Source organism: Postia placenta, assembly GCF_002117355.1.
Source record: "Postia placenta MAD-698-R-SB12 unplaced genomic scaffold POSPLAscaffold_24, whole genome shotgun sequence".
In the NCBI taxonomy this organism is placed as follows: domain Eukaryota; kingdom Fungi; phylum Basidiomycota; class Agaricomycetes; order Polyporales; family Adustoporiaceae; genus Rhodonia; species Rhodonia placenta.
This window is the reverse complement of record NW_020169855.1, coordinates 281,554-303,740: the sequence shown is the minus strand read 5'-3', so window position 1 is coordinate 303,740 and position 22,187 is coordinate 281,554. Positions and strand designations below refer to the sequence as shown.

The 22,187-nt window shown below is 55.8% G+C and overlaps 8 protein-coding genes across 8 annotated transcripts; 5 read left to right on the top strand and 3 right to left on the bottom strand.

Annotated features, from left to right (window-relative positions):
• Positions 1–79: 79 nt before the first annotated feature.
• Positions 80–1,082, bottom strand: POSPLADRAFT_1042018 (hypothetical protein). The gene is made up of 3 exons (XM_024478016.1): positions 771–1,082; positions 449–701; positions 80–379 (listed from the first exon to the last, which is right to left on the bottom strand). Exons 1-3 carry the CDS (start codon positions 1,033–1,035, stop codon positions 157–159), a joined length of 741 nt encoding a protein of 246 aa, XP_024333101.1. The 5' UTR covers positions 1,036–1,082; the 3' UTR covers positions 80–156.
• Positions 1,083–2,358: 1,276 nt separating this feature from the next.
• Positions 2,359–5,653, top strand: POSPLADRAFT_1050820 (glycoside hydrolase family 31 protein; the record flags this gene model as incomplete). The annotated part of the gene is made up of 13 exons (XM_024480074.1): positions 2,359–2,581; positions 2,640–3,287; positions 3,343–3,420; positions 3,482–3,586; positions 3,648–3,819; positions 3,871–3,961; positions 4,018–4,248; positions 4,301–4,343; positions 4,405–4,505; positions 4,526–4,643; positions 4,698–4,768; positions 4,817–4,899; positions 4,957–5,653. The coding sequence occupies 13 exons, from the start codon at positions 2,359–2,361 to the stop codon at positions 5,651–5,653; spliced, it is 2,661 nt and encodes an 886-aa protein (XP_024333100.1).
• A 1,230-nt stretch (positions 5,654–6,883) lies between these two features.
• POSPLADRAFT_1160563 (hypothetical protein) lies at positions 6,884–8,977 on the top strand (the record flags this gene model as incomplete). Its single annotated transcript, XM_024487564.1, has 8 exons — positions 6,884–7,144; positions 7,203–7,468; positions 7,526–7,754; positions 7,808–7,918; positions 7,976–8,172; positions 8,225–8,362; positions 8,419–8,863; positions 8,921–8,977. The coding sequence occupies 8 exons, from the start codon at positions 6,884–6,886 to the stop codon at positions 8,975–8,977; spliced, it is 1,704 nt and encodes a 567-aa protein (XP_024333099.1).
• A 1,271-nt stretch (positions 8,978–10,248) lies between these two features.
• On the top strand, positions 10,249–11,638 carry POSPLADRAFT_1037584 (hypothetical protein; the record flags this gene model as incomplete). Its single annotated transcript, XM_024477233.1, has 3 exons — positions 10,249–10,367; positions 10,425–10,650; positions 10,703–11,638. 3 exons carry the CDS (start codon positions 10,249–10,251, stop codon positions 11,636–11,638), a joined length of 1,281 nt encoding a protein of 426 aa, XP_024333098.1.
• A 535-nt stretch (positions 11,639–12,173) lies between these two features.
• POSPLADRAFT_1175360 (hypothetical protein) lies at positions 12,174–13,310 on the bottom strand (the record flags this gene model as incomplete). Its single annotated transcript, XM_024488346.1, has 2 exons — positions 12,174–12,331; positions 12,405–13,310. One exon carries the CDS (start codon positions 13,308–13,310, stop codon positions 12,444–12,446), a length of 867 nt encoding a protein of 288 aa, XP_024333097.1. The 3' UTR covers positions 12,174–12,331; positions 12,405–12,443.
• Positions 13,311–13,944: 634 nt separating this feature from the next.
• Positions 13,945–14,911, bottom strand: POSPLADRAFT_1042015 (hypothetical protein; the record flags this gene model as incomplete). Its single annotated transcript, XM_024478015.1, has 2 exons — positions 14,868–14,911; positions 13,945–14,795 (listed from the first exon to the last, which is right to left on the bottom strand). A coding segment is annotated over exon 2 (713 nt), but the record flags the coding sequence as incomplete, so codon positions are not given.
• On the top strand, positions 14,889–15,572 carry POSPLADRAFT_1062789 (hypothetical protein; the record flags this gene model as incomplete). The annotated part of the gene is made up of 1 exon (XM_024481557.1): positions 14,889–15,572. One exon carries the CDS (start codon positions 14,889–14,891, stop codon positions 15,570–15,572), a length of 684 nt encoding a protein of 227 aa, XP_024333095.1.
• Positions 15,573–17,142: 1,570 nt separating this feature from the next.
• Positions 17,143–22,176, top strand: POSPLADRAFT_1068186 (hypothetical protein; the record flags this gene model as incomplete). Its single annotated transcript, XM_024482278.1, has 8 exons — positions 17,143–17,508; positions 18,588–18,734; positions 18,938–19,849; positions 19,903–20,199; positions 20,348–21,061; positions 21,114–21,401; positions 21,460–21,767; positions 21,822–22,176. The coding sequence occupies 8 exons, from the start codon at positions 17,143–17,145 to the stop codon at positions 21,943–21,945; spliced, it is 3,156 nt and encodes a 1,051-aa protein (XP_024333094.1). The 3' UTR covers positions 21,946–22,176.
• Positions 22,177–22,187: the final 11 nt, after the last annotated feature.

Genomic DNA, 22,187 nt, shown 5'->3' with positions numbered 1-22,187 from the left:
TTTTCAGCATACCCTGCATGTATATATAGACTTTCATGGAGGGCCAAGCCCACAACCATTCATCCCAATACAACACCCATTAAATGGAAAAAGAGCCCCAGAAAATACACATAAGTCGACGCACCCCCAAGAGTACATATTGTACGATAGCCACTATTATAATAACGTCGTCCCGGCCATGACTATCATGACCAGAATCGTGCCCATCCCGGAATTGAAGTAGCTCCTGACGCTCGCGGCTGGACTCGCCGAGTGAGAAGAGAGGCTCGTCGTTGCCGGCAGACTGGCGGAAGTCTGGGTATCTTGGGCACTTGAAGCGGGGCCCGTAGCATTGCCTGACGCAGTCGGAGTCGATGAGGGCAAAAGCTCGACCTCGGTTCTGCGGTTCCAGAGACAGACACGTCCCGTTCACAAAGCACGGGCAAGAAGAACGGCGCGCTTCACTCACGTGTACTTGATGTAGTCCAGCAGGGCCAGCGACGTCGGCCCGCCCTCCTGGCCGTTGACGACGGTCAGTGTGTGCTGCCCTTCGGCGAATTGCCCGCTGTAGACCAGGTAGTTGTAGCTGTAGGTCGCCTCGCCCGTGGGGGGTATGTTGGCGGAGCCGACGATCTCGCCGTCGATCATGAACTGCATGTCGGTGTTGCCGTCGGGGTCGGACTGGGCATGCGAGATGATGCAGTACACGTAGACCGCAGAGCCTGCCAGACATCCGGCACGGCGAGTGCATGAGTCGCGAGACGGGGCACTGTTCTACACGAGGGGCGCACCGCTGAAAGACACCGTGGCGTTGAACGGAGTAAGGTCCTGGCCGTTGACGAAGGTCGTGTCGTGCCAGGTGCCATCGTAGGCGAGACTGGAGTTGGGCTCGGCCTGGCAGCCTGAGCACGGACCTGGCCGTGCGGTCCATTTGCCCGAGGGAGAGTACGAGAAACGGGGATCGGCGTCGTCGATGGTGAGGTTCTGGGTGCCTGCTAGAGCAAGCGGGGTCCACAAGAGGGCAAGAAACGAGAGGACGAGGACGCGGGCCGCCATCAGGAGAAACGAGAGGAAGGAGGCCTTGTGAAGACGCAAAAAGAGGAGTGAACACGAGGAGGCGAGCAGGTGCTCTTCCTTCTGTTCCCAGCTATATACGCTGGGAACGAACGGCACTCGGACTGCACTACCGGGAACGTTTTCGGTCCATGAGTTTGAATTCGGCTTCTGTGTCCAGGGGCCGTCTTCCCCCCACACGGTGCAGCGCTTCTTGGCCAATGGACACGCATGGGACCTGCCTCTCAAGTCGGCCAAGCATCACCGCGGGGCGAGTAAGGCGGCAAAGTTATTTTGAAGCGCGAATTTCGCGCTGTCAAACAGTCCATTCAGTAGCCATGGTAGACTCGTCCTTCCCAGGATGTCTACACGCTTACTGTTCAAAAGCGCCATCAGTTTTTGTAGCAATCGGCAGCGCGAAGACACCCAGACCACGCCTTGAGGTCGTACGACCGGTCGCATGCGAGACTAGCACAGAGGCACTCTTGAACACAGCGGTATAAATTATCAAGCTCAGGTCGACAGCAACCTTGGCGACGAGATCTGAGTCTGTGATGTAAACGCGCCTCGTGATCTCACCATCGCTGAGGCTGATCTGAAATTGGACCCTGCAGTATCACAAGATATGTACGGCTTTCATCCATGCTCTTTTCCGCCGTCTTCAGAAGGCAAAGGCAGATGGGCTCATCCTACTCGCAGCTATCTTACAGTAATTGCCTGATGGGGCGCCAGCCCTAGGCAAAGAGACGTGTTGTGGCAGCCCGGAGTCCGAAATTGAGCCGGGATCAAATTCCGATCGGATGTCGCCGAACTGTGGCCCAAGTTGTGGCGGCATTCGGGTGGGTCCCACCTTGCAAAGATGAGCCCGGCTTTCATTGTGACTTGTAGCTGATTACGCATCATTAATTGAACTCGATATGTGTTCGATCGAACTTCTGGCGGGCAGCGGCCTCTGGAAACAACGGCCCCTGACGATACTTTGCCGGGTCCAGTCAGATAGGACTGTTGACTGCGAGTTTTGCATCCACCTCGCTTGTGCAGGTCTGTAAAAGGAGCTGTACTACACTCTTAAGCACTGTGGCTGTTCGGTGCAAAGTGCCACTTGACGACACCAGGTGACAGTCTTCCATGCGTCCTCGAGCGAAAGCGGAATATGTGCACGGTAATGTTGCGGTAGCGCCCAGAGAGAAGGCCATATGACCTCTCCAGACAATGTTCGCTTCTACAGGACGGCTACTTCGCTCCGGATATCGTCGCAATTATAAAGTGGCCTCGATGTGAGCTCTTCGTTCCGTCTACGGCTTTTGTGGGTCCTGCAGAGCCACCATGCGACCGTATGCGCACATAGCGGCTGTTGTCACGACGCTGGTCTCCGTCTGGAATGCCCGAGGGCAACCATATGATGTCAATACATGTCCTGGGTATACTGCATCGAATGTCGTGACTAGCGGCCCCACTCTGGTAGCGAACCTGACACTGGCGGGCGCAGCGTGCAACGCGTACGGACCAGATATCGAACAATTGTTCTTGGAAGTGACTTATGAGACCGGTATGCATCTGGTATCATTATCAGCAAGCTCGGCACTGAGCATATCTCTCCTCCTAAGAGAGTCGCATCCACGTGAAGATCTCCGACCCAGCCCACTCGAGGTATGAAGTCCCAGAGTCTGTCTTGCCCCGCCCACAGGCCGATCCGTCCACCTCTCCCGAGACCGCGGCCATCCGTTTTAACTATACTAGCTCGCCCTTTACATTCACCATCTACCGCGCGTCCACCTCTGAGGTGCTCTTCTCCACCGCATCCTACCCGCTCGTCTACGAGCCACAGTATCTGCGGGTAAAGACGAGTCTCCCGCCGAACGCGAACATCTACGGCCTCGGCGAGCACACGGAGGACTTCCGCCTGCCCACAGACGACCTGGTCCGCACTCTGTGGTCGCGCGACGCGTACGGGGTGCCGAACGGGACGAATCTGTACGGGAACCACCCGATCTACTTCGAGCATCGCGTGACGGGCACGCACGGCGTGTTCCTGCTGAGCTCGAACGGGATGGACATCAAGATCAACACGACTACGGAGGAGGGCACTACGCTGGAGTACAACGTCATCGGGGGCGTGCTCGATTTGTATTTCCTGGCAGGCAGCGAGACGGACCCGACGGAGGTCGCACGGCAGTACGCCGAGGTGGTTGGCACGCCGGCGGAGGTACCATACTGGGCGTTCGGGCTGCACCAATGCCGCTTCGGATACACTGGTACGTGCCGTGGTTCCCCATAGTTCTATGCATGTCGCTAAGCACCAACGTGCAGACTTTGTCGACATTGCGGATGTGATCCAAAATTATTCCTTGGCCGGCATACCGTTGGAGACCATGTGGACAGACATCGGTATGCTATGCTATCTCACCGAATGCGCAGTAATTGACATACGTATATCGGTGCCGAACAGATTACATGTACAACCGGCGTATATTTACACTCGACCCAGACTATTTCCCCTTGACCCGTATGCGTCAGATAATTGACTACTTGCACTCGCACGACCAACACTACAGTAAGTCCAGTCCATCGGACGTGCCAAAATCAGCATTATGTTGAATACGAGTGGTGCGTAGTTTTGATGACGGATCCCGCTGTTGCCTACGCGCCCGGGGAGGGCTACGGCACGTACGACCGCGGGACAGCAGCCGACGTCTGGCTGAAGGCTGCAAACGGGAGTTTCTTCCTGGGCGCGGTCTGGCCAGGCGTCACAGTATTCCCAGACTGGTTCAACCCCGGCGTACAGGAGTGCGTATTCGGGCCAGAAAATGCGAAACATGCAATCTGACCCCGTAACAGCTTCTGGACAAACGAATTCCGGCTATTCTACAACCCAATTAACGGACTCGACATTGACGGTGCATGGATAGACATGAACGAGCCATCCAGTGTACGTCGCTCTTGTTGAGTAATTGACGGTGTTGCTGAGGCGTCGCACACATCTAGTTCTGCACCTACCCATGTACGGATCCATTCCAGCAAGCTGCCGAACAAGATCTTCCACCGCCGCGGACGACGATCCCACCTGACCCGAACGCGCCCATTTTCGTGAACTCAACCGATTCTAATGTCGTTTTGTCGCTGCAGAAGAGACAAAGCGATAGCGGCGAGGACGTTCTAAACCCTCCTTACGCCATTGACAATGCTGCCGGAGCGTTGTCAAATAGGACTTCATATGTGAGTCTGCCTACCTTTGAGAAAGTATGGCTGGCCGCTAACTCACTCCTAGACGAATGCAGTACACGCGAACGGCCTGCTCGACTATGACACCCGTGCGTCTCGGAGCTCGCAATAGCCCTAGCATGTTCAGCCGACTGACCATAAGCCGTGCAGACAACCTGTTCGGGACGATGATGTCCACTGTGACGCATTACGCCATGCTAGCTCGCCGACCAGGCCTCCGGACGCTCGTGGTCACTCGCTCGACGTCGCCGGTGCAGGCGCACACGTGCAGAAGTGGCTCGGCGACAACATGGCTGACTGGGAACACTACCGAAACTCGATATCGGGAATCTTGAGCATGGCGAGCGTGTTCCACGTGCCGATGGTGGGCGCAGATATCTGCGGGTACGGTGAGTCGCACGATTGTATTCTGGTGAGCACACAGTTGAATGCCACTGATGTAGCCGGGGACACTACGGAGACGCTATGTGCAAGATGGGCTATGCTCGGAGCTTTCTATCCATTCATGCGCGATGTACGTCCGCTAGCACACTTGTTAGCGGTTTGCTCAATGGATCTGCAGCACAACGATGATACATCAATCAGCCAAGAATTCTACCGGTGGCCTACCGTTGCTCAGGCGGCGAAGAATGCTTTGGACATGAGGTGCGGAAGTGTGGTTTGGCATTTACACTTACAAGTCCTGACTGACCGACATTCTAGATATCGCTTGATGGATTACATTTATACCGCATTCCATCAGGCAAGCGTGGACGGCACTCCTGTCCTGAATCCGCTTTGGTACAAGTATCCGCAGGACCAATCGACGTTTGCGATCGACTTGCAATTTTTCTTCGGCCCGTCGATCTTGGTCTCGCCTGTCACAGAGGAAAACGCAACGTCCGTCAGCGTCTACTTCCCGAACGACATCTTCTATGACTTCGCCACTCTCGCGCCTGTCCAGGGCAGTGGTGAGTTTGTCGAGATGACCGACGTGAACTTGACGTCGATCCCGGTTCACATACGAGGCGGCGCAATCCTGCCTCTCCGCTCGCAAGGCGCCATGACTACCACCGCGCTTCGGCAACAACCTTTGGAGCTGGTCATCGCGCCAAACGCGACGGGCGAGGCGACAGGCTCACTGTACATGGACGATGGCGTCTCGATTACGCCAGCATCGACGACACAGGTGGAGATGACCTACCGAGCTGGGGTGCTGACGGTGACGGGCTCCTTCGACTATCCAGTGGGCGTGAACTTGTCGAGAGTGCTGCTTCTCAACGCCGACGAGGCCACGGAGTCTGTGCAGCTCAACGGCCAGGAGGTGGCGACGATTCCGACCTACGACTCAACCACCAAGGTCCTAAGCGTCACGATCGATCGTCTTCTCGATGAAGGATTCTCGCTACGTTTACAGTGAGTTCTCTTGGAAAATAATATCGGTCAGCTGCCACCCATGCTGTATACGCGCCGCTTGTCTGTGATACTGGAGCAACCAAACAGAGCATATGCCTTTGTTGAATGGGCGCAGGATGTCTGATCACACGGAAACAGCGATAGCCCTTCTCGAGCATCTTTAGCACAAAGCCGTCACGAGATTGAGGTTAACCGACTCATACATCAGCTATTCCGCGCATGCTACTCGCAATAATTCGGCCTCAAGTGTGATGGCGTGACAGGGCAATTGATGCTTCGTTTCAGAGAAGGTGGCGTTGTTGTCTACTGCCAAGTGAATGACAAAGAAGTGGCCTAGTCAGCTCGGAGGGCTTCGGAGTGGTTGATGAGTGCTTCCCAACACCTTCGAGCGGAGACTGATTGCTGTTGTCTGTTTCAGCAAGTTGCGGTCGATGTTAAGGTAAGTCGCATGTGCATACGATGCGGCCTGTTCCGTGATTGAGCTTCTGCAGATTTTGTGTGTGTCTTTGATGGCTGCCAAGCCCGAGTCTGCCCTCGCGAATCGTAGCGCCGTTGATGGACTGACCCGGCCAGTGCGTCTAAATTGCAGCATTTAGTAAGACATGCTGCACCAGAACTCTGATACCACACATCCTTGGGGCGTCTACGTTTTGTGCCGCTCGTCGCCATATGGTAGTGCGAGCAAGATTACCTATTAGGGCACTAGGTGTCTAAAGGAAGCATAACTGTTTCTGATCCTTGAACGGTCTTGAGTAAGTATCGCCCAATCGGTAGACATCCGAGTCGGAAATCATTAGCAATGTACACATTCACCTCAATGGATTTGCGGGTTCCTTCCCGAACTGGTTTCTGGTGAGTACAGGATCACGGCGACGTAAACGCTCGGCTGATTGGGAAAATAGTGTGAAGCACACAGGTACAACCGGAATCATCCTTTGTCCGTTGCCCACAATTTGAATGGGAAACACATGCAACTACTCGGCTTGTTGTATTGCACATTGCGCACTCGTTCTTTTCCTTCACTATCCCCGACGGTACAATTACCCCCGTTGAAGATTAGCTACAACCTATCCTGTATTCATCGGGTGCGTCTAAGGTCATCAGTGTATGCCATATGCTCTGGACCGGAGAACGGGAAAAGTGTGTCTACAGGGGACATATAAAGTCGTTCCACAGACGTGTTCCTTCAGCGCCCTGCCGCATCTCAAGTCTCGCTCGCCAGACGTACATTGACATGCTCCGCCCCTTTTGCCTCCTCGCCGCCTCGCTTGTGAGCACTGCTTGGAGTAACCCGGTCTTACACGGTCTCCAGGTCCTTGAGCATCGAGATGCACCACCTAGAGGATTTGTTCATGGCGGCCCTGCATCGCCAGATACAATGCTCAGCCTACGTCTTGCCTTGAAGCAGAACAACATGGACGGCTTGATTGAGGCGTTGTACGACGTCAGTACTCCGTCAAGTGCAAAGTACGGCCAGCATCTATCCAAGTATGAGGTTTGTCTGTCGTCTTCAGAAAGAACACTGCCGGCTGTTGACGAGGCACGGATTACAGGTTGAGGAATACGTCTCTCCGACATCGATGACGATTGCCGCGGTTAATGCATGGCTGAGCGAAAACAACGTAACTGCCACCACGATTTCCCCTGCCGGCGATTGGTTGGCGATTACCCTTCCTGTCAGCCAGGCCAACAGTATGCTTGACGCAGATTTCTCGGTGTTTACGCATCAGGAAAGTGGTCACCAGAGTGTCCGAACTCTATCATATTCGATCCCGTCCGACCTCGTGAGTCACCTGGATCTCATCCATCCTACCGTTACGTACGTGAATATCCTGTCATGAATCTGGCAATTCTAACGGAGACCCTACCGTGCTAGCTTTACCCCACCTTCGGCGGCGCTTCCTCTACAGGTGACCAAGTACACTGGCACTACAAAGAAAGCGACATCCGCTAATGATCCTGTGGGCAACTGCCCTGATGACTATGTCGATGCTGACTGCATTGAGACTCTCTACAACATGCCTGACACCGTCCCCGCCTTGTCCAACAATTATATCGCTGTCACTGGGTATAATAACTACTACGCAAATGAAGCTGACCTAGACGTATGTACTCATCTCCGCTTGGTTTGATTCGGTTTCTAATCCCGACATTTCAGTACTTCCTGCAGTGGCTCCGCTACGGATATCCGGACGATCTGATGTTCACTGTTGAGACTCTTGACGGAGGTCAGAACGACCAAACTGAAGACGATTCTGGGACCGAGGCTGTAAGTCTGATTGTATACCCCCAGCTTGTATCACTGTCTCATTGACAGATGATGCAGAACCTCGACACGCAATACACAACCGGTCTTGCGACCTACGTACCGGTCACCTTCTTGTCGGTGGGCCAGAACAATACAGATGGCGTGTTTGGCTTCCTAGACGTTGCCAACTACTTCCTGGATATGGAGACACCACCATCCGTTATCACTACGAGCTACGGTTCCAACGAGGAATATCTCTCAACGAATGTTGCGTAGTGAGTATCCCCTCGACGATTGTGAGAAATTGGAGAATGATGTCTTCTTCAGTGCACTCTGCAATGCGTATGCACAGCTAGGTGCACGGGGAGTCTCAGTCCTTTACTCTTCAGGAGATGGCGGCGTCTCTGGTACACAGAATCAAAGCTGCACCACATTTGTTCCCTCCTTCCCATCTGGGTGCCCTTAGTGAGTCAACGTCCTGTGTGACCGCGTATGATCCGCTAATACTTGACCATACGCAGTGTCACCTCCGTTGGGGCTACGACGGACTTGCAACCTGAAGTGGCAGCCAGCTTTTCATCTGGTGGCTTCTCCAACTACTGGGCGACACCGTCATTTCAGCAGTCTGCTGTGTCAAACTATCTCTCGTACCTTGGCTCCACTAATGCAGGGTTGTACAATGCGTCCGGGCGCGGCTTCCCTGATGTGTCGGCCCAGGGCGTTGACATTATGATCGCACAGTACCAAGAGTTCTACTTGGTCGATGGGACAAGCTGTTCCAGCCCTATATTCGCCAGCGTCGTCGGTATGCTCAACAATCAGTTGATTTCTGCAGGCAAATCAACACTCGGATGGCTGAATCCGTTCCTGTACTCGACTGGAGCATCTGCTCTGACCGACATTACGTCTGGAAACAACCCGGGCTGCGGAACAAACAGCTTTTCTGCTACGACAGGTTGGGATCCCGTATGTGTCAACGTCCTCATTCCTTTACTGGTTGTGTTTAATCACGCTCCTTCACAGGTTACTGGGCTTGGGACGCCAAACTATACACTTTTATACTCTGCTGTTGGGCTTTAGACGCGAGTGTGCGAATGGGAAAGTCAATCGCTCATGTAGCAATATGAGGAAGAGATGGTCGTGGGATGATGTAACAAGACAAATGTCAACCTGTGTATCGCTGTATTCTAGTGCTTAATGGGCCTCCAGGGCGTGTTGATCTCTGAGATTTGCGCAATCCAAGAATCGCTTGCTCACGCTCAAGCCCTACACAGACGGCCTTATTGACGTATTTCCCTATGTAGCAGGTGTGTTCCCTAGTCTGTTAACTGAAGACGATGGACCTCACTTTCGCATGACTATGCGCACAGATGCTCTTCGCGTTCTCTTCATGTAATAGCATACGTTGTAAAAATATGTGCCATCGAACCTTGTTTCTCTCTGCTCAGTGAGGCATGGCACAATACGTATGTTTGTTCCTCTCCGACTCTGCGGCTTGCGAAGACGGGGTAGATGATGAGACGAACATCCGTTTCATCAGTAAAACCCCACACTTCCTGCACAACCTTAAGTTTGCCTTGGTTCCTGGAATCAAGTTATTTAAGGCAAATAAGCTCAAAAAAGCCTTATTTTTGCACCTTACTTCCTGACTTAAGGAACAATAAACACAATAAGTCGCTCAAGGAAAGTTGGGGTTCTACTTATAGAAGGCGTATTGCTCTTCTCGGATTTGGCACATTGGGCTTATCTAAATCCATGTCATTTATACATCTTGGGTGGCATCATCAACAAAATGTCCCTTGTACTTGTTTACTCGTACTACTTGACACCAGCCCTGTCGTGTGTCATACGTACTTGGTGCGTTCTAGCGCGTTGTGTTTCGTTTTGTAATATTCGATCCGGAGTGTAGCGTCACGCATACATCAAATTCGTCAGACTATAACGGCCTCTCTATCTATTCTACGTCTGAGAGCATGCAACACTTGTATTCGACTCTCCAGCATCGCGTTCAGGACACTTGCTTCGTGGGATTTACATAACAATATATGATAGCAGGCTACTTATCTGATAAGAATTGATCTATACTCCAGTGACGTACAGACCACCCGAAAGGGAAGGGACTCAATTCAGCGTTTACCTGTCTGTGAACCAAGACTGCGCGCAATGCAATTGTACCTTCCCCCCATTCCTGTAAGCTGGCTGTCCGTCGTATGCCAGGTCGCAAGAATCCGTTGCAGATCTCGAGAATAACAGAGGGACTTCAAGCCGCAGTCACCAGAGCGCCCCATAAAGGTTTATCCGGTCCTTTGAACGCTGCCAAGGCCGCTGTGACCAACGGCAGACCTCTCGCAATGACTTTTTTCGACATCACAGTGCACTTCCTGTCAGCATCGGGCATCCCAAAGATGGATGTGGTGGGGACCGCGGATCCCTATTTCGTGGCCAATCTGGACGATAGGCTCAAATATGTGTGAGTAGCCGCATTGTACATCCACAAACATGACAGTGTACCGCCTCAGCGTTCCAGGTCGACTGTACAGGATAATACCCTCACGCCAACGTGGGACGAGGTATGGAGAGTGAAGAACGTTCCTCAAGAGGCGACTCTTGCCGTGGAGGTGCTCGACAAGGATTCGAACAGTCTCACAGACGGATATATTGGCCAATTCAGTATCCCCGTATACTCGGGAGAGCAGCAGCTTAGGATAGAGGACAAGGCGTTGAAGAGGAATCGAGGAACTTTCAGGCTATCGGTGAGAGGCCCCTGTCGCTTGGCTGGATGCGCTGCCTCATGCGGACGTGCAGATCGACATTGTCCCCTCAGAAGATCCCGAAGCCAGCCACCACCCCTACACGTTTGACGGCCCTATCCGTTTCTCGCATCACTGCTCTCCAACTGTTGGCCGCATCGCCAACACCGACTCCCGTCTGTACTCGACGTGGAAGGTGTACATTAAGGGCGTGCGCCTTTTTTTCGGCGACCAGGTGCAGACATGGAACCAAGACTACGCCAAGGCACGCTCAATCTTCCAGGGGCCCACCTCGATGGCTGTGCGCTCCGTTATCCACACAGGACATCGCATGCTGTACGCGCGCACCGCCGCGAACGGGTTCGGTGTGCTCGACACGCCCGACGACTTCTTCCACCTTCTGCACGGGCATGCCGATCCGAAGGATGCACAGGGCGGGCTGTTCGTGCATCGCATCAAGCCCGCGCTGTACACGTACATCATCGCGGTCGATGACGAGTCGCTGCGGTTCTCGGAGACGGGTGCGCGGTTCCTGGTGAACATGGCGTCGAAGCACGCGCTGCACTCGAACTGCGCCGAGGCGGTGCGCTACTCGGGCGAGTTCCACCCGCGGCCGGCCGGCGGGTGGGAGAGCTTTGACGACGCTCGCGGGGACGCGGACGTGCAGTGGGAACTTGTCGTGGACAACAAGTCCGGGACGTATGCTCCCGACAGTGCCTTGCTGCCCGCGCTCAGGGGCCTGCTCGAGTTCAACTTCCCCGGGTTCAGGATCGTCGCGCTGGACTACCGGGATCCGGAGCTGAAGCGCAGCAGCGAGGCATGCCGGGCGTATGCCTTGGCGAAGCGCGGCGTCCGCCAGGGAGATCTGCAGCCGCATGCGCAGGAGGGCAGGGAGACGTTGGTGCAGCGGGCGTCGAACGAGCTGCACAAGCATGGTATATCATTCGGGCATAGGAAAAGTGATGCCGGAGGAGATGCGTCTTCAGGCTGAACTTTGAGGACCATGTTTTGGTTTTGGATAAAGGAATGGGGCTGGAGTACAATGACTTACAAATGATACCTTCAAAGTTAATGCTGTATGATTTACCGTGATATTATCTTGTTCAATCTACTGCATATTATCAGAGATATAGGAGGGTAATACGATGTGATGCGACTGCAAAACCAGGATCATGCCCGGGAAAGCGTAAATGCAAGCAACGATCCTTTTCATCCGCCAGTTTCCCGATACGGAAGCCCCTTGCCTTACTTTGGCAACGAAGACTTGCGATCGGACGTGTGATCGTATAATGATGTCATGGACGCAACTGTCTGTCGCGCCGGTATATAAAGGCGAGTGTCCATTGTCGGCAGTCGCTTCCCCCTTCTCCTCATTCCATCGCTTTGCTCGCCATACCATTAGACTGAAAAGCAACGAGTTCAAGACGTCATTTAATGAAGTACAGCGTCCACAGGTGTGTGCCCTGAGGCTGACACCACAAAGACTACATACTAGCCAAGAAGGCCATTCCATCAGGCGTAAAAAGTGGTATGCACGAACGGGGAATCATGGACCATGGTATTCGTTCAAATAAAGCGGGGGAGACATGCGCAATATACGACAACTATGAGGACACTAAATGCTACAAATGCAGGGTGTCGATCGGAAGAAATGGAATACTGTACACTTCGCGGTCTTTCCAACCTGCGGACGCAATTAACGATCGCATCTAATAACACGTCGCGCGCAGCGAGTCTCCACGGCAAACGGCGCTCACCATTTTGCCTTTCAACCGACTCCGCGGTGCGCAGGTCAGCTACGCATCCACCATGACTGCATCCTCGTCCGCATCCGCGTCAAAGTTCTCATTTGCGTTCACGTCGACATCCATGTCCATGTGCATCTCATCAGCAACGACGTGTTCTAGAGACATACACTGGCTCAGCGGCGACGGCGCATACACTCGCCGAGGGAAATCCGCTCTCCGGCTCGCCAGCGGCCGGAATACATCGCTTCGTCGCAACACCATGCTCGCGATGAGCGTCGCAAGGCCGTGCTCGGGCGATTCGACGCGATGCATCTTGTAGTCCATCAAAGCGCCCACTTCCTTGCTGCGCTGCTTCTCGCGCTTTCGCCTGCGGCGTGCGTCCGCGCGCATGTCCATCGCGATGTGCAGCTCGCGCTGCCGTGCGCGCTTCTCGTCTGCACTCAACGGCGCGGTTGTTAGGTCAGGATCGCATTCTGACTGCTCTGCGTTTGGGCTGCTGTGATTCGGAGGGAGGAGAGAGCTGGCCACGGCGGTGATGCGCTCGGTGTACTCAGCCTCCGCTTCACGAGCTGCGCGTTCAGCGTTGAGCGCTCGGCGGCGGATCCTGCGTAGCTCCAGAAACTCATCGGAGTCTAGAGATGACGATACCGGATCAAGCTGCACGTCCAAAAACTGAAGATCGTCGTCGTCTGGAGACGGAGAGCGCGCAAGCGGTGGGTCGATGGAAATCGGCTGGAGGAAGAGACCTAGCCCTTCGTCTGAAGGGCACAGTGGGGAAAGCTCCGACGGCGCAATTGTGTCCAGTGATATATGGGGATACGCATCATCGGACGAAGGAAGATCGTCATCGGCGAGACCTGGCAGGGAGAGATGTGGCGAAGATGGCGCTGGTGGAAGTTCCAACTGGTCGTCCATATCGAAATCGGACAGCGACGTAAAAAGGCCGTGCGACGAGCGCGGGATTGGCGTAGGACAGTGCTCATCACTGAACTGGCCTTGGGGGGAGGTATAAAGCGGCGTTTCTGGTGGTGGCCAGGACGACATAGGCTGCCATTGTTGTTCATCGTGCAGCACGGACGTGCTCACATTAGAGGGATCAGGCTCGAAGTCAGAGAGAGGGAGCAGCAAGACAGGCGGGCGCGGAGATGACGGTGAACCGCCGTCCATTGGGGGTGGGTGATGGAGGTCGAAAAGTGACTGGTCTGCGTGGCTGTCATATCCTCCGTTGGACCAGCTGGATTCGCGAAGTGGCGAAGTGCTTGTAGGTGCGTCGAAGTCGATGCGGTCTGATGGGGAGGGAGGCGAATCCAGATCAGGCAAGTCTAGTGAAAGCGCAAGTGACGGCGGGCGTGGCGATGCGGGTGGCGAGAAGTCACTTTCGTGTTCGCTGCTCGTCGACCAGTCAACGCTTGCCCAGCTCGGCGTGCTGTTCATGTCGTGGTGCGACGAGGAAACGAAGTACGTCGATTCGTGGCGGTAGTCTCCGCGGGCCACAGCTGGATTGAAGGAATGGTCGTCCAGGGACAAGTGGCCGTGCATGCCAAGTGGCGAGGTGGGTGCCCAGTATGCGCTCGGCTCAAGCTTGGAGTACTGTGTGTCCGCCTCCTCTGAGAGCTCGGGAAGCCCGCTTGTGCTAGACTTGCGCTGTGGCAAGCTCTCTTCAAAGCCAGAATCGGCGCGCACAGGCGAGCGGCCGATCTGCATCTCGCAGTCCTCTGGAACTGAGCTAAGCTCGGAAAGGTTGCCCTCAAAGCTCCAACCGCGGGACGATGACGGTCCAGGCTCGGGCCCATGCAGCGGATGGTCACAGCTTTGGTCGAAGCTACAGTGCGCCACATGCTCACGATGCAGCTCGTCATAATGCTTTGCTCTTTGATGTGAGTCCTGCGGAAATCTACCGCTTCCAAAAGGAAGGTTTGTTGAAGTCCATTCTGTGGGATCGGGAGGAAGCTGCAGGGTATGAACGCGGTCCGTGGGAGGAGGCGACAATGGTTCGCGTATATCCGGAGACATACTGCTCAGGCGCGTCAGTTCAGCGGAGCGCTCACACATCAAATATTCGAGGGAAACGTCGAGGGTGACGTCCGGAAGCGAGACGGTAGATCGTAAAGCAGCGGTCGTCAAGGGTGGCGAGGGATAGGCTTTGTGATGTATCTTGTCCTGGTGCGCGTTCTTTCTATGCCAATCGCAACGGGACGGCGCAGTATGCAGATGCGGTGTACAAAACTCTGTGCAAGCGGCAGATGGTGAGCATGTATATGGCGATGAGTAAGTGTCCTGCTCTGGGTGGGGTAGGGCTAGAGAGGTGTGGCGGTGGTTCCCAAGAAAATAGCTGTCGTTAACCGGGGCAGGAGAAGCCATGTACGTGTTCATTATACTGCCGTCGCACGCGTGCTGACACTGTATACAAAAGTGCTGTGAGCGGGACTGCCAGCAAAGGAAAAGCACCGCTCGACGCAGCTGGCGACTGACAGAGATTGCCCGGCGCAAAAAATGAGCTATCGCGGGCTTATTGGAACATGGCCAGGAGCAAGACAAGACGGCGCAGCAGACAAGCAAGCGGCGCAGAAGCCGTCGCAGATGAAAAGGCAGAGACAAGCTGGAAGCTGGACAGCGCTGGACGAGCTGCAGGCCGTCGCCGCATGTTCGCTCATCTCGCTCGTGGCGGCCCTGGACCCCGATCACTCAGATCACTCGCCGATCTCTTCCCCCGCAGCCTCGCGTGGCTCTGCCCACTCCTCATCGTCGCGGATGGCCTCTGCATTCGCAGTGCCGCCGCTGCCCGTGTCGCCTGCTGCACGCCCGCCCACCATCCACAGCGCATTCGTGCCCTCTCGGGGGTCTCTGCTCACGGCACATTCGGCCTGGCCGCCTATCAACAGAGATCTCCGACGTAGAATCCCTCAGACGCGCAGGCAGCTCCCTCGTATTTTAGTCGTCTGCTGCCCTCGTGCGCTGTTTCGCCCCATTATGTGTCCGGGCAGGCAGCCCCCTCGGCTCTGCAGAGCCACGTTACGTCCTCAGACAATTCGCCCGTGGGGCGCATCCTTGCTCCGCGCGCAGCATATCCCGAATGGGCGAGAGGCAGTGCCAGCATGCGGCCCGCTCGAGGCAGGAAGCCACACATGGCCACGGTCAGCATCGTACACAGGCAATCTTGCAGCGTTGCCTATCTAGATGCTCATCGATGCACATGCGCCACTAAGGGGGACATGATATTATCTATGCACTTTGCCGCTCCGCACGCCGTGCACGTCGAAGCTGTCACAGCGCCAGTTTCCGAATGACACCTGAGTGCAGAGTTGTGGGACCTTGTGACCCTCTGGGATCCGGTGTAGGCCCGCAGGTGAGTCCCAGAACGCTGCCTTGAACGAGGTGCAGCGTGCACAGGTACCCCGCATACTATTGTCCTCTCCCACCATGTCAATCACCTCTAGATCTGCGAGAACGTGCAGCCTCACAATGCCAACCTTGAAGCATGACTCTCTACGTCAATCATATCGCGTCGATGCCAGGATGCACGGGCGAACAACACACCCCTAATTGATGGTTATGGGGTTTGGCGTTCACCCCTGGCATGTGGGGTTCGCGGGGAACAAGACCCTGATACGCGTCTGACGACACAACGGGATGGATCGGGCACGATGCACGGGGAGTCGTTGGTCCTGCCCCATCATTGTTGTTACTGTTGACAAGTGTCGAAGGCAGGTATCGCAATTTGGAGTCGATGGCCAAGGTCCCGGACTGATGCACGGAAGACATACTGTACGGTCCCACGGATCTCAGGCCACCCATTTCGGTGTGCTGCGATGGTTTGCTATCGCGCGCGTCTGGCACTACAAATTTTCAGAGCATTCATCGAACTGAAGGGTAAGATTGTGGAGCCGAGAGGAATGATAGGCCCATCAACTTGCACCATTAATTGTCAGTGACTACAGTCCACGAGGCGAGGCAGTGAACCAATGCCAAATAAGACACAAAAGCGAGGGAGAAGACTCGATCAGCGCGGTCCGGAAGCTGACTGCATCGGGTTAGGGTTCAGCGATACCACCATGATGACCTTACATACATGGCCGCCACGGAACTAAAGCAACGATTGTGCCATTCGTTCTCACATAGATCCGAAGCCAGACCCCGGACGATGCGCGACTTGTGCAATGGGCAGCACGTTGACGTAAATAATGCTACTGGGAGGACGAGCAGCGGAGATAACGCCGTCAGGAGCATACAAAAGTTCATTCTCGTCATACGTGAGACGTCTTCTGGGCTTGCCTCGGTCTTACGGTTAGCGTGAGCATGGGTACATCGATTGGACAAGCTTCACGCAATGACGCCTAGAATGATAGCAACGATTATCGACGAGAGCAGATTCACCTGCAACGAGCTCAATGAGTCAGACAACACAAAGACGGCAGCGATATGCGGCGCACCTGATTGTTGGTGAGGAGGTTGAACCCGCTCACGACCTTGATGTCTGCGTCTGTAGCCGGTTCCGCGGACTCGTCTGTCAAGATGCGCTTCGTCGCATTCGAGAAGCGGGTCCGTTGGATCGTCGCACCCATAAACGAATCGAGCTGCGTGCCACGCTAGTCTCAGCACCCTAGTTGTGAACAGGAACAAGATACGCACCAGCGATCCTAGGCCACCCGCGGCCGTGCCCCATACGAGGAGCGGAATCACGACGCGCGGGGCTTGCGCGCGGCACGCGCTGCTCTCCGCGAGGAGCGCCCCCGCGATCGTCGCGCCCATGGCAAGCCCACCACCGAGCGACGCGAGCGTTCCGACGAGCGACATGCCGCCGTTCGTGCCCGGGGGGACGGGCTTGAGCGTGGTGATGAGGATGGGCGGCGTACGGGAGAGGATGCCGAGCTCGGAGGCGAGCGTGTCGCCGAGGCAGCACGCAAAGTGGCTGCGCGGCGCGGGCGGTGGTCAGCAGCTGCGCGGATGGCGCGTGCACGGTGACACGCACCCGAGGGTCACATACAGGAGCGCGCGGCTCCAGGGCGCGGACGGGGGCGGCGCCAGGGGGCACCACTGGGCGAAGTCGTACGGTGCCTGCGCGGGGAGCGCCAGACTCAGCGGTGTCGCGCGGAGGACGCGTGCGGGGAGCGAGGTCGGTGCGTAGAGTGCGGCCCAGAGCACGCTCGCGGCGAAGGCGGACGCCGAGTTGCAGAGGACCTGGGCCGCGGTGCGGTAGCCTGCCTCCTGGTGGCCGTCCTCGAGCGCGGCCTTGCGCTGCTTGCCGACCTTGGTCGCGCGCGAGCCGGCGAGGTAGAAGACGATGAGGGCGACGCCGAAGGTGTGCAGGGGGACGGCCATCATGAGGAGGCCGACCAGGAAGGCGGCGAGCGCGCCGGAGGGCGACAGGGAGCGTTTGCGCAGGCCGTGCACACCGAGGAACGAGGCGAGCACGAATGGAACAATAGGCAAGTCAGTAGCGGCCATAGTGTATACTTGACCTTCAGCCCTTCGCTGTATACGTCGGCGAGCGAGTTCGAGAGGCGCGCCGCATTGTGCGCTCGAAACTAGTGCTCAAGCTCAAGAGCGTCTGAGGTCGGTATTTATTATATATAGAATGGCACATACCACATTTGATACTATTTGCAAAAGCTTCTATTCATCGTGAAATGGACACTTGCTTACACTGCTTTCAATTTTCTAGGGAGTATAACGGGCCTGTGATATATCGTGACATACATGTACGATCCTGGGTGTACAACCCGATGTAAACCAGGGGACTGTGGAACATACCGCATATTATGAGAATACTGAAAACACGTGTCACGTGGTTGACGCGTTGAACCAATTCCCGTTCAGGTCTTCAAGCTTCAAGCTTCAAGACCCAGGCATCACTCATAACATCTACGACGCTCGCCGCGTGTACCTTTAATCTCGTCGTCGACCACAGTGTCGGGAGCGTCTTGCAGCATGTCTGCGGCGCTGAATCTACGAGCGGACACATCCGCCCAATCCGCCGGAACACAGCCTGATCTCTCGCTCAATTCCCTGGTTTCTGGATTCTCTACCCCCGCACGGAGTCACAGAATACCCTCGACATCGTCTGGAACGACGGCCCTTTCGTCTGCACCGCTCTCAACGCCGTCACCACCAAATGGGCTGACATTTGCACGCCGCCGGGCGGAAGAGGCAACACCGGTAGCCAAGCGCTTTGGGCTCTCTGGCCACGAGGAGGAAGGCGAGGACGGCGACGGAGATGTACTGGACACACCTGGCGGCGAGAAGTTCAACGATCCGTCTGCTACACCTTCCCGTTCTAAACGCACGCGGAGCACGGGAACCAAGGGAGGCGTTAACTTGACCTTGCGGGATCAGGAAAAGGTGTGTCCGTATCTCGATCTTCTCAGGGAGTGGCAGCTCTTGTAGCGGTGCAGCAGCTTGTCAGTAATGTTATGGCAGAGCTCTGGCAGCGTGCCCGAGGGCATCCAGCTGCAGGAGGCTATTGGCTGAATGTTGGACCGCTATAGGGGCTGCTCGCCGCCCTATGTTGCAAGGGCTTACGGCGTCGTCATCACCTCCTGTAGCATATCGACAACCTGAAGAAGGAGAACTTCAACATCAAGCTCAAGGTGCATTTCCTCGAGGAGCGTCTCGCACAGCTTGCGCCCGACCAGATTGATGCGGCGCTCAAGCATAACATTGGCCTCAAGATCGAAGTACAGCAGAATCGACTGGAGATAAAGAAAATGAAGAAGCTGGTGCTCGAATCGCAGCGCGAGCTGGAGCGCCTGCAGCGCACCGCGGCTACCTCGCAAGCACGCTCGCGGGAGCTCGAGGAGAAGCTCGAGGAACGAGACCGCGAGATTAGGGAGCTGCGGCGGAGGCGGGCAGTTGGGCCGGACGACGGTCTGATGCGGGATATCGAGGCGCGTAACGCCGAGCTCGAGGAGGAGCTGGAGAACGTGCGCGGGTTGCTGGAGGAGAACGCGGAGGAGCTGGAGAGATTGCGCGAGCTGGCGGAACAGCGCGCCGACATGTCGTCAGGCGGGGGCGGGGGAGAGCGGTGGCGGCGGCGAGTGGAGGAGCTCGAGGACGAGAACGAGGACTTGCGGGTGAAGATGGACGAGCTGGAAGAGTTGGCGACGCGGGGGAACGACGAGAAGGAGGAGCTCGTGGACGCGGTGGAGACGTTGAAGCTCGAGATTGAGGACCTCCAGCGGAGGCGGCACGCGGAGTCTATTGAGCGGAGCCAGAGTCGGGCAATGGTGCTGGAGGAGAGGGAGGAGCGCGAGGCAGTGGAAGATGACCTGAACGCAGTGAGGGACAAGCTCGCCGCTGCGCAGATTGAGTTACAACAAAGAGAGGACGATGTTGAGATGAAGAACCGCGAGATCGAGGAGCTCGTCGCGGAGCATACGCGCATCGTGGAAGAACTTGACAACGAGTGGAGGGGCGAGGTGGATGAGACACGAGGACAAGTGGAAGAGCTGAAGGACGTGCGTATGATCCCACCTTATGCTGCGCTTGCTCTAATGCTATGTCAACAAAGGTCCTCGAACAACGAGACGTCGAGGCCAAGGAACTTCGAATGCATATCACCGAACTGGAAACGGACACGAATGATCTGCACGACAAGTTCGAGACGGCGTTGGCGCATCTCGAGCGCGAGTCTGAAGAGAAGGACGCCGAGATCGAGGCCGCCAACCGGGAGATAGAGAAGCTGGGCGAGCAGGTGTACGCTCTTGAAGAGGACAACGAACGCCTGCGCGAGGCAAGCGAACGACTTCGGGAGGATGAAGCTGCCGAGCGAGAACGCCTCGAAGCATTGACAGCTGCACTTAAGGAGGTGGGTGTTGATGTTCGGAGCCGTCGCATGTCGCTAAAATTTGTGCACCTTGCAGAAAGTGTCCGCGCTCAAGTCACAGCTGCAAGAAATGACAGACCTCTACGACACGCGCAGTCAGGAGGTCTCTACCTATCGCTCACGCTCTGAGGAGCTCGCACAGCACGTTGAAACGCTCGTTGAGGAGATTCAGCGAGAACGTGCTAGCAGCGAACGCTTCCAGACCGAGCTTGACAAGGCCGAGCAAGAACACGATGCTGCACTCAGGCGCGAGCATCGATCACTTGAAGCAAAGGAGTCCGCGCTGCAATCTGCCCTGAATGACCTCGCACGCACACAGTCGCGGCTTACCCAGCGCGAATCGGACCTCAATGCGGTGCAGAGCGCCCTCGAAGCCCTCGAAGCTGAGTCGAAGAAGCGCGGCGAGTCACATACGACAGCCCGCTTCTCGCTACAGCTAGAAGTTGATCGCATGAAGCGTGACTTAGAGCGGCTGGAGGACGAGCTCGCGCGTGCTCGCAAGGAGCTGGATGATCGCGAGGGCAAGAATCGCGAGCGCGATGGTGCGATCGACAGTTTGCATGCCTCGAACCGCGACCTAGCAGCGCAGCTCGCGGCACAGACGCAGGCGCGGTTGAACGTCACCGAGAAGTTGGACGACGCGCAGACGCAGCTGAAGGCGGCAGAGGCGGATGTCACGAGCTTCCGGGCGAAGGTGGCGGAGCTGGAGCAGCGACTCGCGAAGGACCAGCGTTCATTGCTCTCAGCAGAGTCGCAGTATCGCGACCAGCTGACAGAGCGGAATACCCTACTGCTCACAATATACCAATACATGGACAGGATCCTTGGCGTAGAAAATACCCCGGTACGTGTTCGTAATAGTTTCGCAGCGTGGGTTAGTGACGAATGCCTCGTAGAAGAAGAATGGTCAGGCGGAGACCAAGCCTTTCACCAACTTCAGCGTGTTCCATGACAACCTCATCACGCGACTCAAATCACTCAGCGAGATCCAGGGGATGTTTGAGAAGCGCGTGAAGTCCGCTGAGGCGCGCTATGCCGACAGGCTGAACGACATGAGGAAACAGCTTGACACAAGGTGGCGCCAGATCGACCGCTTTGAGACAAGCCTGAAGGGCGCTGCTGAGCAGAAGGCCATTTGGCGCAAGAAGCTGAGCGCGAGAGAGGGCGAAGTCGAGGCCCTGAAGGTATGCATCTATTGTTGTCTGTGGAGGAATCCATCCTTACATGGTTTGTCGTGTAAAGGCAACAACTACTGAGTTGCAGGCGCAGCTAGTCTCAATCCGCAAGCCGGGCAGCGCGGACTCGATGGAGGTCCGCGCGCTCACCGCTCGCGCGACCAATGCGGAACGTCGCTTGACGAACCTACAGAACCAGCTGCTCGCGTCAGAGGAGAAGGTCGCTACAATGAACCAGAAGACGACCGTCGCGGACAATAAGTGGGAGGCTCGCGTTCGAGAGTATGAGTCGCGCCTGCGCAAGGCGGAGGAGGCGGTGAAGCGCGAGCGTCAGGGTGCGAAGGAGCGTGTCTTCGAGCTGGAGGCGCAGTTGAAGTACGTGCGAAACATCGCCTCTTGAGATTGCTCATGTGTATAACAATCACGCAGGAGCCTCCAGCGGCAGCTCGAGCTCGAGAACAAGCGCAACCAGAAACTTGGCGAGCTCACGGAAGCGAACGGGTTAGGCCGCAAGAGCAACTCGTCCCCTTCAAATTCGTCTCCTGTACGATGAACCTACTGGCTGGCCCAGTCATCGTTTTCATGCCTCATGATGTCCTCATTGGCTATGCCGTATTTTATGACTTCGCATGTGCTCTTTTATGCTCTCCCTGTCAGCTCCTGGGTCAAGTTTCTCATCATTCATTCACTCATTGTACAGTGTTCATACAGCATTCAGTTCCAAGGCTACAATCATGTTCGTGATGTATCACTAATGACACATGTGCATGCTTCTTTTTTCTTCAACGGCAGCCT

What these genes read in the sequence shown, in the direction of transcription:
- POSPLADRAFT_1042018 (XM_024478016.1), bottom strand. Translation starts at nt 1,035, where the DNA reads ATGGCGGCCCGCGTCCTCGTCCTCTCGTTTCTTGCCCTCTTGTGGACC. An exon ending in CGCCACGGTGTCTTTCAGCG is followed by an intron (nt 702 to 770) that starts GTGCGCCCCTCG and finishes GATGTCTGGCAG; the next exon opens with GCTCTGCGGTCTACGTGTAC. An exon ending in CTGGACTACATCAAGTACAC is followed by an intron (nt 380 to 448) that starts GTGAGTGAAGCG and finishes CTGGAACCGCAG; the next exon opens with AACCGAGGTCGAGCTTTTGC.